At 39.7% G+C, this 17,942-nt stretch overlaps 1 protein-coding gene across 1 annotated transcript; it reads right to left on the bottom strand.

Moving 5' to 3' along the window:
- Nucleotides 1–2,955: 2,955 nt before the first annotated feature.
- wbp1la (WW domain binding protein 1-like a) lies at nt 2,956–17,604 on the bottom strand. Its single transcript, XM_042434062.1, has 4 exons — nt 17,261–17,604; nt 14,969–15,071; nt 13,870–14,031; nt 2,956–4,715 (listed from the first exon to the last, which is right to left on the bottom strand). The coding sequence occupies exons 1-4, from the start codon at nt 17,321–17,323 to the stop codon at nt 4,228–4,230; spliced, it is 816 nt and encodes a 271-aa protein (XP_042289996.1). The 5' UTR covers nt 17,324–17,604; the 3' UTR covers nt 2,956–4,227.
- Nucleotides 17,605–17,942: the final 338 nt, after the last annotated feature.

The raw sequence follows: 17,942 nt of genomic DNA, 5'->3' as shown, positions 1-17,942 counted from the left end.
TCTGTTAGGGCATCTGGGTGGTGGGTTATTTCTTTTGGTGCTGTTTTAAGCATGATGTTGCAGCCTTCATTAAGGCTCAAAATTCATGCAAATTAACAGGAAAGTCAAACTCGTCTGTTCCTCTGCTCTCATTCATACATCACAGACTGTGTTGTGCCAGGTTGTAACTGCCGACTGTCACAACTGAGCAATATCACACTAAGTCAGTCATTAAGGCTGTTACTCAGTATTTGCTGTATTTGGAATAAACAAACATCAGTATAAGTTGTCATAAAATGACCCCTGAAGCAGCCAAAAATCATACACAGTGCTTTAGAGCACTTTTATCAGATTCTCTCCCAGAAATGAATATGAACTGGGAGGAAGACTTACCAAAGCTGCAAGTGAGGTTTCTCAAGGAAGCACCGGTTTCATTCCTAATGACCTTTTCTCAGGATATAAGGTATGTGGTCTTCTGGCAGTACTTCAGGTAATGTGAAGGTAAAAGAGCCTCCATAGACATATCATTCACTGTATGTGGCTTGTCAGTTTTCAAGACAGAAGCTGGCAAAATGTCAGTCTAAACTGTCAATTTTACTTGTATGGAAACTAAAATGATATGGTCATGTACCAAGTGAGTTGGTAACAGCTTGGACATTTGTGCAGTCAGCGGCTGGTGGGATGGAGGATGTAGCAACAACTAACATCTGTTTATTCACTCAAAGAATTCCATAAAAACTAATTATTTCCTGATATCTCATGTGCATTTTGCTTTGTAGTGTTTGTGTTTAAAATGACATAGTTGTCTGTATGTTTGTACAGTGATTTCCGCAATGAAACAGCTTTTTAACCTGCTGAACTGCAGTCACACTGTCTCTCACCCACTCATTCCTACTTTGTATTTACATCATGTGTTTGTACTTTGCGACCAATTGTTTTTCTGAATTTCTCCCCAGGAATAAAATGTGCTATATCAACAAAGTTTTGCTTTGTTTTGCTAAAACACAGTAATACAGTGTGTTGTTCTCCATAACTTTTAATAACCATATTTCATACAAAATGTGGCATAAAAATATCATTTAATTCAGAAGATAATAAAGAGCATATAAGAGAATAACAGCAGGTGGTGAGGACCACTGTCCACTGACCACAATGCTGCATATGTGGAAAAGTGCTCGACTGATTCAACTGTAGAAAAAAATCCCTCAGTGCACAGTAAATTCTGGTTTTCACTGCCAGCTTCCCAACAGCCTGATACATTTACAAACGGAGTGTTTCCAAGAGCTGCACTATGTCAGTCATTCCCTTTGTGTACAGACACTTGTGGAGCCCGATCAACACTCTGCAACACAAAACCATGTCCTTGAGAGCTGTCTCAGTCCACATTCATTACATCTTCACTGCAAAAGCATCCTGATGCTGGTATTGTTTTTAGATATTTAATATATCTTGAATCTGTAGTTCTCAATTCAGGAACAGCTTTCTGCAGTATTTAACCCAGAGCTGATGTGTGCAACTTTTTGGCAAACTACAAGTACAAAACAAATCCTGCATAATAAAACATTGATTAAATGATGATCAATCTATCATTGAGTACACTGGAGGGTTACTAAGAGTCAAACAGACTCCAGAGCTTTGATTAAGTTCACTTAAACATTCTCTACTGAAAGGCTACATAAAGATACACATTATGGCACTATGGCCTGGTTGAAAACTGCCTCATATAACACCAGTGTGTCAGGTGACTGGAGACTCATACAAGGGTTCATGAAAACTGATTATTTACTAAAATGAGAACTGGAGTATTGTACAAATATGCTAGTGATAAGCAACAGTATGCTGCAGGTCTTCAATACAATAAATACTTATGGTTCTTAAAAACTTTTATAAAAGGGGCATTTCAGCATGATTGGAGTTTTCACAATATTCTGTATTGTCACCATTCTTACAATTGAAAGTAACCCAAAATGCAAAGTTACTAATTTCACGTTGACAATGTTTTCCAGATTCTGCAATAAAACCCTAAAACTGTAACACTGGTAAAGACAGACAATGCCAGTTAAATTGCAACGGTGTCAAATCTAATTTCAGTTGCTTCATTGCACAGATGGTGGTAGCTGGTGGTGTGTTTGGGTCTGGTGTCCACCCTCACTTGACTGAGATGTGACTGACTGAAGTCAAGTCACAATAGTTTTTCATTCACAGATAAAGAGAGGTCGAAATAAGATCCTGTCAGCATCAATATGAAAGGAAACAAAGGATTAAAAATGTAGCACAAAACTCCAACCATGTGGCAAATGTCCTTAGAAGCTACAAAATGTGTCTTTTAAATGGTAATGAACAAACAATAAAGGAGGGGCGTTTGGGGGCTGTTTCTCTGTCATCAGCTTCGCTGACTCCAAACAAGACTCCAAACCTGTGTTGTCGAGAACAAGTCACAAGGTCTCTTCAACCTGACTACTGTGTCTCTGATTATCCATCACCATGTGTGGCAACTCTTACGTGTCAAAATAAGTCTTATAAAGTGAACATACAGCATAACTGCAGACAGCTGGTATGTTGCACTCAAATGACCTGTGCTGGACAGCTATCTGTATCTGTCTGTTTAGCTACAGTGAAGCTGCTGTTCAGTGCTTGTTGTGCTTGTTTGGACAAAGCAATGACACTGTGTGTTAAACCCCTGAAAGTTCCTTTTAAAATGAATTTGTTCTAAACCACAGCTAGTAGGAGTGGGTGATATGGATAAAATCCTGTTACAATATATGTAACTTCATATGGGGATAACGATATAGTGTGATATAGTAAATCTTTGGGGAGATGGATAAATGGTGAATGGACTGCATATAGCACCTTTCTAATCTTGTCTTCTGACCACTCCAAGTGCTTTACGCTGCATGCCAACATTCACCCATTCACACACATTCATGCACTGATGGCAGAGGCTCCCATGCAAGGTGCCAACCTGCTCATCAGGAGGAGTTTCTAATCATACACACACTGATGGCACAGCGTTTGGAAGCAATTAGGGGTTCAGTATCTTGCCCAAGGACACTACGACATGTGGACTACAAGCGCTGGGGATCGAACCACCCATTTTACGATTAGTGGACGACCTGCTGAGCCACAGCCGCTCAAAACCTATTGAGAAAATCTATTGAGAAACTGCCTATGGACAATAACAGGAATGTCTGCTTATGGTTAATCCAGAAAATTTGATAAGTCAAGGTACTTCCCACATTGATTTAAAAATAAGAACAATTTTAGAAAAATCTAATGAAACCCTGAAGCAGTCCTACTCATTGATTTGCTAAAATGCCCTAATACACCCTGAGATATTAAAGACTGCTACCAAATAGAGCCCGATCTATAATCAGCAGGCCGATATTAACTTATCATAGATAAATCTGTATCAGTGTATGTGTCAGCTGATTAGTAACAGGAATAGTAATAAGAAATGTCAGTATAGTAATGTCAAAGATATGTTTGAGGCCGCTTACAAACAATGTCTCCATTGCAGAGTTTGTCCACCAGAGAGCACTGACAAGATTATTTTTACACTGGAAAATGTAAAACACTACATATCTTGTTGCTATTCTTTAATATTCAAATCCAAAGGGATCCTTATCAGAAATGTTTGTTTATGTAAAAATACATTTTACTTTTCAAATGCTCAAATATTGATATCGGCCGCAGAAATGAAGACAGTCAAGCTCTAGCTACCACTGTATCATTTCAGGGTATACATGATGATATAGCACAACCCTCACAGCTACTTTACTAGTAAAATGCTACAGCCGGTGACAGAGCAGCAGCCCCTTTAGGTACGTGCAAGTGTTTTAACTCTGAAAACAACTGAGCAAAGCTTTAAAAAGAGAGAACTGTGAAGGTAAATATGAAAAACATGAACATCAGTGCTGCTTACAGACAGCAGATCTGTTATATCTGTTTCTACATAAGATGGTGTTATATCAGCCCTCATGCCATTTTCAAGCAGCCAGCTCATCAAGATAAGCTGTAAATGTGAAGGGGGGGGGGAGCTTGGTTAAAATCACACTTTCAGCCTCGAATCAGAAGTTGCATAATTTAGCTTTAAATTATTGGAAATTGTTTAGTCATACCTTACATTTGTCTCCAGACCTGTCACACACACTGGTGTTAGTCAAACATATACATGTACATATGGACCAAACCCCTGAGCACCAAAGGTAGAATATTGCATCAGCTACTGCTGCAGAGTTTTGTTTCAGATTACCTAAGAGACTGTGGCTCTGTATCCACAGCTGTCTGTCCATCTGTGTTGTCATGAATGACTGCATCACTGATATGGCTGTGTTCACAGGTCTTGGGACCACAGCGATCACATAGGTCCTCCATTTGACCAACCCCTTCTGCCTCTGTCTCTTCTTCTCTTTCTAAAAGGCTGTGCTGATCCCACAGGTCCTGGCCATCGCACACTTCGATCCCAGAATCCCCAGTGAAGCGCCGGTACCTGCCCGGTGTCGAGTCCTTGTTGGGGTTGTAAGCGCTGTGAAGGTTGGTCTGCATAGCCCCTGGAGTAGCAGGGTGCTCTGCATCAGCATCACTGGGGATGGAGACAGCTGAGTGGGGGCAGGGCAATTCATCAGGTGGGTCTGTGGGTGGAAGTGCTGACTGGAGAGGGGTATAGGGTGGAGGAGGTGTGGCAGGGTGGTCAACTGCCTCTTCATAGGCTGGCAGCAGGTAGGTGGGTAAGAATCCTGGAAAATAACACATCACATACAAGTATGAAAAATGACAAATATGTCAGTACCTCAGTCATTCTCAGTCAGGTACAATGAAGAGCTGGTTGATAGAGAGCCAAGCACTAGCCCTCACAATCACAAAGAACAGAATTGTAGAGTTTAAAGCTGTACTAATCAATATTTTTTTACATTAATAATGGATGTAATTTTAAAAAGGTTCTTGCACACCATAAAGGCTTAGTGACAGGTGTGTAGGATCAAAAATCCCGCAAACTGTCCTGTGTGTCAGTGATCAGTATTGGACAGTGTGTGACAACAACACTGGATCAAATGTGAAAGTGGGTTGGTCTTAGTAATGAACCCACAGAGAATTATCACCAGCTCTGTAGTTCTCCTCAGCTCTTTATCTGTTTTAGCTTCTTTTAGTTCATTGTTTTGGTTTTTCATCTCTGCTCTCATCAACCTGGTGATCACAGTGGATCATTTCACAGCTAACTGGAGTTGATGGAGACCTAACCAGAGCTAAAAGGAGAGTGAATATTGGACTTACATTCGTTGGTTGGACACAAACACAACTAAAAATGAATGCTAATGTTGCTCTGTGCACTGTATGTGTAAATAGGTGACTGTGTGCTAACACATTCGGCATAACAACTTCCTAAATTGATAATATGTCAGTTATTGACACAGATAAAATGTTGTTTTTAAGCTTGTTCTACTGATGCCACATAGCCAAGAAAAAAGAAAAAAAAAAAAATTTAATGTAGCTTTACAGATTTTACGTCCCCAGTAGGAACCAATGGGGTTGAGGTTGAGAGCCACAGACAGGGAAGAGAAGTTACAAGTCACAAGTATCGGGGAAACTGTGGCTCAGAGGTGAAACGCGTCGTCCACTAGCCCAAAGAGTGGCGGTTCAGTGGTTCTTCCAGTCTGCATGTGCCAAACTAAACCATAACAAAACAGAAAGAGTCTGGTTTGGAAGAGAAGACATATGACCTGTGATTAATGTCCACGATAGAAATGACATGAGGATTTTAATAATAAAAACTGCTATGAAAAAAACTGGGATGGCAAGGAAAGGGAGATAAAAGAGGAACTACAAAAATGTGAAAATAAATCAAATAGTTATAAAACTAGAATTTTAATAATAAATACTTTTGTTCTATCCAAATTGTTGTTTTTAGCTACCCTTTTTTCCCCTCCTAAAGAACAAACAATAAAGAAAATAAATGAAATGGCAGTCAACTTGATATGGGGAACCACTAGAGAAGTCACAAAGAGGCAGTTACTGTATAAAAGTAAAAAAGATGGAGGCCTCCGAGCTGTAGACCTGTGTTTAAAATTAAAGATAGCTTTTTGTAAAAACATTGCATGAGGCATCAAAAGAAATGTGATGTGGATCGGTGAAGCCCTGAGCTGGACCGAGAAAAAAGGACGTGCGAGCAGCTCTATTCCATATTATTAACGTATGTGTAGTGACATAATGACTAAGGTTGTACATCTAAATATTGATTGGGTGGAAATGCCCAGCAAAAATATATATATTAAACTGTGTGATAACATGTATGGTGGCGTTTTCCCCTACACAAATTTACATGAATCTGACTCACAGGTATGTATTAAATATATTTTTAGTAAAAGCTTATCAGAAAGTAAATGAGACACTATGTGGCTCATGTCAGTTAGGAGACTAGCAGTCTGAACAGTCGTCAAGTGGGGCTGTTATGTTAAAACTGAAAAGTGCCCTATTGACAAATGTAATGAGAATGAAACTACTGAACATTTACAAAACCCAAATTGCTCCCAAAGGCTGTGCCATCAGTGTGTGAGTGTGTGTGTGTGTGAATTAATATTAGAACTCCTGATGAGCAGGTTGGCATTTTGCATGGCAGCCTCTGCCATCAGTGTATGAGCATGTGTGTGAACGGGTGAATGTTGGTATGCAGTGTAAAGCACTTTAAATGGTTGATGAGAGTATGATGAAGTCTTCCTCCCTTCCAAGATGGCAGCATGTCTCTACCTGTCCATATATGTCTGTGTCAGTGGCATCATGTTATTTCTACTTTCTTATGTTCTTAAATCATGTTATGTTCTTATATTCAAATGCAGGGCCGTGCAAAGACCTATAGGCCCTGTTTACACCTGGCATTAACATTCATCTCGGGTGATCTGATCAGCTCTAAGTACATCTGTTTATGCCTGGCATCAACATGTGTCTCCACAAGTGTCTTGAGTGACCACTTGCAGTCGGATCTCACTTCCCCGCTCTATATGCAAACAAACACAGATATCATTTCCATTTGCAAAGACCAAATTCGTTGTTGTTTTTAACCGGTGGGAGGACCAGGGGTCTGTGTAACCTCTGTCCAAACCTGCGTTCAACTTGTTTAATGACAGGATAAACACATATACAATGCACCGTGCCCCCTCATCAAAATCAAATGCCCGTCCTATTGATTTTTGTTAATACAAATACAGAGTTACACGCAGTGATCTCCCCACAGCTGCATCGCTCCATTGAGAGACGCTATGCACATTTACGCATGAGGCGCAGCAGCGTAACTTCACCGATTATTTAGATCTCCGACACGCTGACAGGATCGGTCAGGATCTAATGTTAATTAATGATATGTGTTTTTCTACACGTCCACTAGGTCAGCTGTTACACACACAGAGTCCAGGTTCAAACAGTGAAACTATTTGGAGTGAAGCAGCCATCCTCCTGATAAATCCTGAGCTCACTGTGTTGAGCAGCATAGCAAAACTAAAAACTGTAGTTATCAACTAGGGATGCATGACATTATCAGCACGTCACTGGTATCGGCTGATAAAAGCTCTAAAATGAAATATCGGCATCGGCGAATTCTGCCGATTATGAGAGGCCGATATGTCGCCTTCCCCTCCACCACCTGACTGTGCTTCCCTCGATGGACTGGTCCCGGTGCTTCCTCAGCAGGCTCCACTTCACTTAGCTGCTCGTCATACCCGCTGCTTCTTCCCACTTAACCTGAATAACAAACCAGGGCTCGGTGCTCCAGTGGGATCCACATGGAGAGCCGGGGCTAATGTTAGCTGGGCGGCTAGCTGGCTGTGCTTCCCTCTGGTCATGCTGTGGCTACCACATACAGTGGTAGAGAATTGAAGATAAAATTTGGAAACTGTCATTGTTCAATATTGTATTCTGGTTGTTAATTGGTTAGGGAGGACGTCCTCCCTTGCAGTGACAATTTACATGTTTTGGCTAATAACAGATTAGCATGAAAAAAAATCAAGTACATTAAATTCATTTAAGAGATCCCGCTCTAAGGAGGACAGCAGGAGCTCGTCATCCTCTGTTCTCCTCTCACCACCCCACACACACTGACCTTTCCCCTTTTGCTTGCCCTGCAGGTGTCAATGTTGAAATAATGGATTTTTTTCCAAAGAACAGAGAAGAATCATTTAATAATGATACTGAGATTAGGTAATGGTTTATTTTTACCAATTACTCTTTTTTTATATTTTGATCTCCCTCTTGCCTCTCAAAAACGGAGGAGGAGCAACCTCCCCTTCCTCTATGGACGAGCCTCCTCTGATCTGTGTGACTGTTCTAGTGTTGACTGAGTGATATCTCTTGTTTCTGAAAAATTACTGGATAAATCTTTGAGTTGATTGGATAATACCACCACTTCTCACCTGTTTCAGCTTAAACTTGGATCATATGTGAAGTGTGGCTCACGTTCTCGATTCTGGAGGACCTGGACCGCTCTGTCTGTTTGGACCATGGAGCCTGTTCACCTCATGGAGCTGGGATGTGGACTCAAAGCTTGATTTAGATGGTCCCAAACTTCTCATGATAAAGGAAAGTGCTTCTTTCTGATACTGGTGTTTTAAATTGTCTATTGTTTTAGTCCCTGGCTGGTCCTGATTTTAACTCATTTATCCACCACATTGCTTCACTGGGCTTGGTTTCCTGTTTATGTGAGACATCGCACAACGTCATTGTCTAATTCAGGAGGATGAAAAACTTGGATGGGATTTTACAGCACTGACCTGGATTTCTTCAATATACTGCTCCCTACCACACCACCGGTCAGCTGTTTCCTTCAGGATCTCTTTTGCTTTTATTGACTGTGCGGCATCTGACTTGTGTCCTAACGAGCCTAAACTTGGCTGCCTGGTTGGGTTTTGGAGTTGGTTCTCTTTAGCAGCCTAAATCTCCAGTGCTCTTATTGGATTACCCCGATTCACAGGATTGAAATGCACAATGTCACTGCTCTTTGCTGTACTGCGTTTATTAATTTTATGCAGCATTGGTGGAAGCCTCCACGGGAATGACTATTCCTGTGCAGTGCTCTCAAATCCTCTCTCACTCGTAATCTCTCAAATCCGGATACAACATGACAGGAAACGAGCGCATCTGGCTGTGCGCTGGGCATCGTTAACCCTGTCGCTGTTCTTCTCCTCTGACTCTGTGGACTTCGCCTGTCTGATCAGTGTCATGGCTCTTCAAGACAATTTTAACATTTCTATAAGCTGTCTTCACAATTTTGTACTAAAAGTTAATAATAAGAATGAATCCTCCAGTAAACCACTCAAGCAGTGGTGTCTAATTGTTCTGTTGCTACTGATTTCTGGGAATGCCCAACCCAATCCAGGCCTAGATTCTGCTAAGTTTTAAAACTCCTGCCAATTTTAAATCAGGGACTCGTCTTGGTTTCATCCATTTGAATGTACACAGTTTGATCGCTAAAATGGATATGATTCACATTTGGGCACACACAACTGATGCTGATGTTTTATCTGAAACCTGGCTAAGCAAATCTGTTCAGAACAAGGACATCAGTATTGATGGTTATAATGTATATAGGACTGACCAACCCAAAAGGGACGGGGGTGTTGCAATCTTAATCAAAAGTTGGTTTCACGTGAATGTGCTTCTCTCTATATCACTGAGTAAACAAATCGAATTTTTAGCTCTTGATCTTGAGGTCTCTAAAAAGCTGTCAGTGTTTCCTCTTGATTGACTGCTTTGGAGTGGCGAGGATATGTAGGGGCAGGGGGATGCTGAGCAAAACTTGGGAGAGACTCAGCAGCCAGACATTTCTCTGCTCTCTGTTCAGGAGCTGCTGAGACTGACACTAAAATGAGAATAGCTGGTCCACCTTAAGTAAGCCTGGTCAGGTTAGGCTAACCCATTGTTGCTAACTTTGGAGCTAACCCCCTTCACTTTTCCAACAGTTGGGGAAACAACAAACGTGACTTTTCTTGGTCTTGAGAAGCTGCAGCATTTATTAACTGACACACTGTAGTCTGTACTGTACATTTACTGTCAGACTGACAACTTACTGCTAACCTTTTGCTGTGCTCTGCTTGCATTCACTGTCTGTGGCTAACTCTCTCCACTCGCTCAATCACACACATAATGCACTGCCTTATTCCTTAAAGGAGGTATGCTACTTGTATAAAAGTACCTTTCATGTGGATGTTCTTTGTGGAATGAGGAGAGGGAGGATTCTGGGATTTGATGCACTAGTTGATGACTCACTGTGTGAGTGAAAATCATTAGTAGCCCATAGATACTAATGGCCATGTAAAATTTTAGCAGCAGCACTCATAAATGAATATAAGGGAAATACTGGTTGCTAAAGGACACCTTTGGCTGTCAGTGGTGCTCTACCGTCCTTAATGCAGCTTCTATCATGATTGAATTTTAATGAAATTGTTGTTTGGAGATCTAAACTGGAACTGGCTATTGCTAAATCTCTTTCAGATTGGTGACCGCCCCACAAGATCTAATCTGAAAAATTATCTCTGATTGATCTAATCCTAACCAATATTCTTCATAAATAAACAGCTGCTTCTGTAATTGCAAATGACATTAGTGACCACTTTGTTGTTGCCTCAGTTAGAAATACAAAAATTCCTAAAACCAAGCAACACGTTATTATAAAGCCTGACATCAAACATTTTATGTAACAAGGGTTTTTTCATGACCTGTTTCATTTTGATTGGGAGAAAAATTACCTTATTGCTGACGTTGAAAATGCCTGGAAATTCTTTTATGACAGTTTTGCTGACATTGTTGACAAGCATGCTTCTATCAGGAAGTAGAGTAAAATGTCGAAACAATGTATTGTTCACTTCAGATTTATTCAGCTCACTTCATGAGCACAATGAGGCATGAGCAAAAGCCAAGAAAACAAGTCTTGATTCAGACTGGCTGCTAATCAGGCAACTGTGGAATGGATGCGCGGCTGAAACTTCACCTGAAATCCTTGAAGACTATTAAATCCTTAGCTGGAAATAAAAACAGCATAGAGCTTCCCCCATGCATTCTTAAGGCCTCATAAAATATCTGATAAGTCTGAAATGCTTGATTATTTTAATGAGCTTTTTATTGCCTTAGGTTCCTTGTTCGACTCTCTCAACATTACTCATGAAAATTCCCCTACTGTTTGTTCTGTGACAGAACAAACAGTAGGGGAACAGTAGGGAACAGTCATGTTACATAAGTCAGTCCTTTAGTTTCAATCTGGTTACAGTCTCAGGGGTGCTTAAAGCCCTCAAACCTTTAGACACTAAAAAATCAGCAGGTCTGATAACTTGGAGCCTTACTTTTTAAAGCTAGCAGCTGATTTTATTGCACCACCTTTGACAAGTCTTTTTAATCTCTCCATGGACACTAACGACGTTCCTCTTATATAGAAATCTGCTTTTGTTCTTCCCCTGTTGAAAGGGAGTGACCCTACTGTCCCAAACAATTATAGGCCAATCTCCAAACTGTCTGTCCTAGTTAAGGTTCTGGAATCCTTTGTGAGTGAATAACTGAAAGAGTTCTTATCTACTAACAATATCTTATCAGATTTTCCCTCTGGTTTTGGGAAAAAAAACACAGCACAACTACAGCAGCCTTAAAAGTAGTAAATGATTTTATCGAATCTCTAGAAAACCACCATTGTGCAGCCCTTTTTATTGACTTATCTCTGGATCATGCAATATTGCATGATCCAGTATAGGACTGTCGGGACAAACTGTCTGTTGGTTTGAAAATTGTCTATCGGGTAGATATCAGTGTGTGTAGGCAGAAGGTATCACTTCTAGCACCCTTAGTGTATCCACAGGCGTGCCCCAGGGATCAGTCCTGGGACCACTCCTATTCATTACATTTATAAGTCTTGATCAATATGTTTCCAATTTAAATACTGTGATATACTGCTCTGCGTCTACACCAAACCAGGCTCTTCGTCAGCTACAGCTTGCTTTTAATACTGTACATTGTACTCTGTGTGATTTAAAACTTGCTTTTGAATGCTGACAAAACAAAACTCATGATGTTTTCAAATGTAAAATCTAAGCCATTGAACCTTCAATCTATCACCCCTTTTCAGGGCTTTGAGATTGAGTTCCTAAATACAAGTATCTTGGAATTATAATTGATGATTCTCTCTAATTTAAGCCTTACATTCAGCAACTGGAGAAAAAACTGAAGTTGAGACTGAGTTTTTATTCTAGAAACAAGTCTTGCTTTCCCTTCGAGGCCAAAAGGAGACTTGTTGCTGCCACCTTTATGTCTGTGCTGGACTATGGAAATGTTATATGCATGCATGCATCTTCACAATGCCTACATGCATTCAATACTGTCTACCATGGAGCACTGAGATTTATTACAAATCTCATGCCCTTACACACCATTGCTCTTTGTATGCTCAGGTTGGATGGTCTGCCTTGTCCACCCATAGACTTAAAGCTATAATATGTAATTATTCCACATTAAAATGTCTAAAAACAACTAGACCTATGTTATATATTTTGGTGAGCTGTGTACTTTCTTACATTATCCCAAATCTTTCCAACAATTTTCAAACCCAGAGAAATCTGTAATTTTAATCAAGGTAATGGACCGTTTCATTTGGTCGCCTGTCAATGGCATCATACCCCTCTACCAAAGAGTATAGTGCACAAGATGCATGCATCGGCGTTGTGTTTCTGTTACAGTTGCGTCTACCAAAGAGTAACTAACACACATACAAGATAATACATCTGTGTTGTGGTTGTTCTGATTGAGAGACCACTAGCGGCTGAAATGACATATTGTGCGTTTAACCACTGGCATATTCCTATTTATAAAGGCAATTCTTGGACTGCTTCCTTCCTACCTATGGATATACTTCCTACAAAAAAAGTATGGGAAGTTATTTTCTTCACTCCTAGGATTTATTACTATTACCCGCCCCTAAAGTCTGTACTGAACTGGGAAAAAGGGTGTTTCAGTATGCTGCTCCCTCAACTTGGAATCAGTTGCAAAATTACCTGAATCTTCAGGAGCTGGTCTCACTGGACACATTTAATGTAATTTTAAATGACTTGGAAGCAGGCACACCCGCCTGTTGTTGTTTTGAATGTTGATGAATGTTTTTTGATATTTTATAATTCTATAATTTGTTCTTTGTTTTTATTTTAAATTTTTATATGTTTGTTTAATGACTGCAACCGTGTTATTTGTGCTGCTGCCGGTCTTGGTCGGGACACTTTTGAAAAAGAAATTTTTAATCTCAATGAGTCTTTTACTCCTGCTTAAATAAAATAAAATTTAGAGACGGACTAACACGTTGTTAGTTCTCATCTGTTCATGGGATTTGTTGACAGTAAGAAAAATATGCCTGCGTGATCCTTTAAAGGAGAACATACCAAGGAAAAGATGATGAATACAGCTTTAAAAATGGTAGGCTATAACTTAAAGTTATTAGGTTACACCATCTGCACTAATTCTTCAGCACAAAAACAGTGTTTCACCAATACCTTTAACAATGGTAATATGTTGTTTAGCACAAAGACTACAAAGTCTGGTAAAGCTCTGGTTTAGCAGTGATGTGTGTGGATCTACAGACAAATAGATAAATGGTCAATTAAAGTTGAAATGCATGTTCAGTCTGGTGTGTTGATCATAGAGTGTGTGAGTGTTGTATTAGGAGCTGGATCAGCACCAGTCTTAACCCTGCAGGTTGTATCGATGGAGCTGTTACTTGGCAGCGGCACAGGGGGATGGTGTTTCAGTCTGACAGAATCATTTACTTTCAATTCTATTTAAAAACATGTTTGATGTGCTGTTGGTAATGTGTCTGAGAGATAGAGACTAACTATGTGTGGAATGTGTAGAGGCAGCAGCATGCCACAGACAGCTACTTACTGAGATAGAGGGGTAGGTGAGAGTTGTTGTGAGCCTCTCTGTAGGCGATGAGGTTGATCTCGTTCTGCCGGCGCTGCTGCTGGAAGCGCTGCTTGGAACGCCAGTGCTGACACACACAGCAGCATGTCAGAATAATGATCAGAGTCCAAACCAACCAGAACCCTGCAGGGAGCCCACAGGACATGTCCATAAATACATGTTTACGTCAGGCTCTGTATCATTTGAAACTTTTGATATTACTGTTAAAATCTGAGCTTCAGTACTGACAACAACACTAATACTTTTTGATACCTTAGTTTGCTGAGTATAAACACATTTTAAATTGTTTTTTCATTGACAAAATAAGCCAAACATCTCAAATGTATCACTTTTTTACTCCTGTTGTGACACAAACAGCCATAGAAAAAGTTTACCTGAATAAAGAAAAGCAAAAACAATTCTGTTTTACTTCTGTGCCAACTTTCATTGGGTGCTTTGACACTCAATTAGGTCAGTGCTCAAAACATAGTGAAATCTGACACCCTGTCTTAGTTACTATTAACAGCCCTTCACTGGTTTAAGACTGTGAGGTTTTTATTCAATCTTTGGCTATTGCCACTGGTTGGCTTTGATGTTCTTGCTATCAAAAAACTTGAGTTACAAAGTGAACGCTTAAATGAAAAAAAAGACAAGTAAGTGCTGTGAAGGGCCGGGAGTTCTTATTAAATAGCAGATGTGAGCTTCTGTAACATGAGAGACAACCGGGCAGCCAAGCAGTAGCAGCACAAACGGTAAACAAGTGCAGATTGTGAGTGACAGATTAGACACAGGGCCCGGCTCCACTCACCTAACTGGTACCATTCCTGACCTTTATGAAACATCAGCTCCTCCTTCTACTTGCTTCCTTTCTTGCATTTCAAACTTTCTTTACCATAAAGTGTAATATTTGTTGGATAGAATGAAAATATAGTTTCTCATCATACGAACCAGTGCAGTGTGAATTTACAAAATGATGTGCTTAGTTTTGTGTTATCCTGTTTCATGCTATTTATATATATAAGTTGCATGAAGAAGGACCGAACACTCAAGAGAATGAATCAAGAAGAGTTGGGTAACTCACACCACAGTTCATAGTAGTAGCTGCAGCACTGCGTCTCTCCACAGCAGTGACCCAACTCACAGATGTAGCTCTGGTTGTTTACTCCCAGACACACCAACTTAGCCTGTAAACACACAAACATACCGCTCTGTCACACATGGGATTGAGGACGCTACAGAAACAACATACAGCATTAGGACACAGTGACAACAAGACATGCATGCATGTTTCTTTGTATTACTAACCATAACACTTGCATCACAAACACATTATAAACCAGTGAGATTAAATGGTTTGCAAACCTCTGAAAATGTACTATCATATCATTAACCAGACAGTAGCTGCATACTATTTAACGCCCTATTTAGCACTACACCCTCTTTATTTCTGATTATAAATATTACCATACACTCATTACGTCCTTACAGTGTACCATGCAAATTGTATGTGCACCTTGTTAATAACACCATTGTTACAGGATGTTATGATCAAAGCATAAAAACAAGCTTTCCTGTGATGCAAACACATTAGAAAAACACAGTAAATTTATAACATAGCCCTGCCCTCGCCTACCTAAATGATTAATCCATTATCAAAATAGTTGCAATTCTGTGGATCAACTAATTAATTAACCAAACAATCATTTCAACTCTAGCTCATCTGATGCCAGGGCCTCAGATGAGCTTATAGTCAGGTAAACACTGCTGCTAAAGTCTGACCTCAGGCACAAACTACTGTAGATGTGCTCATACGTTAAACTACCAGTTCTATCTGCAGCAGTGTAATCCTCTGCAAGCAAAGACTATTTCTATACATTCATATCTGCTTTGACAGTAATACAGCTAACTGGTTAGTATGATTAGATAGATTAGTATTCCTTTCGACTACCGTGGTGAAACATCTGACGATATCAATACCACCAACCATTTCTATTACCATCACTACTGTGATTATCGTCATTTCAGAGGACTCCATGAACACAGAGCAGCTCTCCTGCCTTCATCAGCAGTTTGATTTTGTTTAGCCATAAGTGGCCTGTAAGAGCCCCCTTTAACTGTTATTATGATCTGTGTGCAGAAGACAACACTTATTACAAAGTTCTTGCACTCCAGGAATCAACTGATCAATTTCATCAGGAACAATTCATGAATTTCCAAAATATGAACTGGTTCATAGAATCTAAGAGACACAGACACTGCATTTTCAGTGATTTCCTCTTAACCCTCTTAAACTTTGAACAACCTACTTTTGTTTACAGAGTTTAAACTGTTTTTGATGATTTCTTTCTTTCACAGAGTCCAACAAAGCTTCAAAACACAGACTGCTGTTCAGTGAAAACAAACCAAGGCAATCATGGTGTTAACTTGAAGTCATTTAATTATATTTTACCACTGATAGTAGGACTTGATTATGATTATCGTGATAATACCGTTTACTGTGATATTTTTTACCTACATTAATTGCAGCAGGTAAATTTGATACCAGCACATTCCTACTCACTTTCATTCATCACTATTTTCCAGGTTTGCTGATAGTAAATAGTTGCAAATATTACTACCATGAGCGACTAATGGATCAATCTTAAACATATTGATAGTGCCAACACTGATTAGTCCTTTTTTCATATTCTTATATCAGATTATGTGAACTGATTAGGAATGTCAGCTATATTGCCAGTGCTGTATCCACATGTATTTAGGTAGGGTAACATTATAGCAGAAACCAGTGTATGCTGTAGGTCTGTTTGTATGGCCCTAAGGATCACCACAACAGCAACAGCTATCACTACAATTGAAGGATGTAACTAATACGTTTATTCACTGCTAATCTTTGAGTGAAAAATGTGCTATAATTCCATGACTACATTTAGTTATATTTCAGCGATCATTTGCAATAATATGCATAGCTGTTAGTTCCGATCTACGTCCGCCGTACATAATATATGACAGTCCAAGCAGGCTAAGGAATTACGGTAAGATATCAACAAACGGCCAGTATTATTTAACGTTATCAGGAAATCAAAATATGTGCTATCGCCCATCCCTGCTAACGTTACCACGGTTAGCCTTTGGACTAGGACTTACGTTAACTTTCATTTTTAATAAGCACTGCAAACCCCTGTCTGTGACTAATGTAGTGAGTTCTGAAACTGGCCTAAGTTACAAGGAAGCTTTCAATATTCAACCCACAAGCTTGTAGCCAACAACCAAAGAATGAAAAAAGCTTATTTGGTCAGTCAACATCAGGTTAATATAGCTAACAAGCTAGCTAAGTTAATTTTAGCTAACAGCCAAACTGTCGGCTAACTGTTACCTCTGCGATTGTGGCTGCCGTCGCTGAATTTTCTTCTCCTACGTTGAACTTCGGTGACCCCATTGCAAAAATATTAGAAACTAAAACTTCTGAACCACCAAACTGTAATTAACCGTTACATTGTGATAAAAACCTCGGCCTCGGAGGTTAACCAAAACAAAACAAGTCCAGCTAAACTTAAACAATTGTTTCCTGGGATTGCATTAGCTCTCTGCCATTGGTCCATTCATGAATGTCGTCGCTTCTTCGGCAGCCATTGGCTCTTTCTGTCGTCAATCTAAAACGATGTTTTCGTCGACTTGCACGTCATCTGTCACTAGAGAGGCGGCTTCAACTTTACATCAGTATTCAACAGTTTACCATTATAAGGGAAGGCAGCGGAAAGATTGAATAGGAATCACCAATATATACTGATAATAATTATTTAACCAGTTAGCCAGTGAATCAGGTAATGACTCAGCGTGCTGTCAAATAGGGAGTATTTTCCTGTGCAGAAAGTAGTTCCAATGGAAAAAGTCATTGTAAGGTCTATGGGTTATCTGCATGGATAGTTACAGATACAGGTTCGTAAGAAAATGTATTATTTTATTTGTTTATATATTGGCTGAATCCGTCCTTTAATTTGTTATTTGACTGGATTTGCCATAATTGCTATAATTGAATTTGCTATCATTTTAACAAG

Source organism: Thunnus maccoyii, chromosome 14 (assembly GCF_910596095.1).
Source record: "Thunnus maccoyii chromosome 14, fThuMac1.1, whole genome shotgun sequence".
NCBI classification, from domain to species: domain Eukaryota; kingdom Metazoa; phylum Chordata; class Actinopteri; order Scombriformes; family Scombridae; genus Thunnus; species Thunnus maccoyii.
Note: the sequence above shows the minus strand (reverse complement) of the source record. Positions and strands in the feature narration are given on the sequence as shown.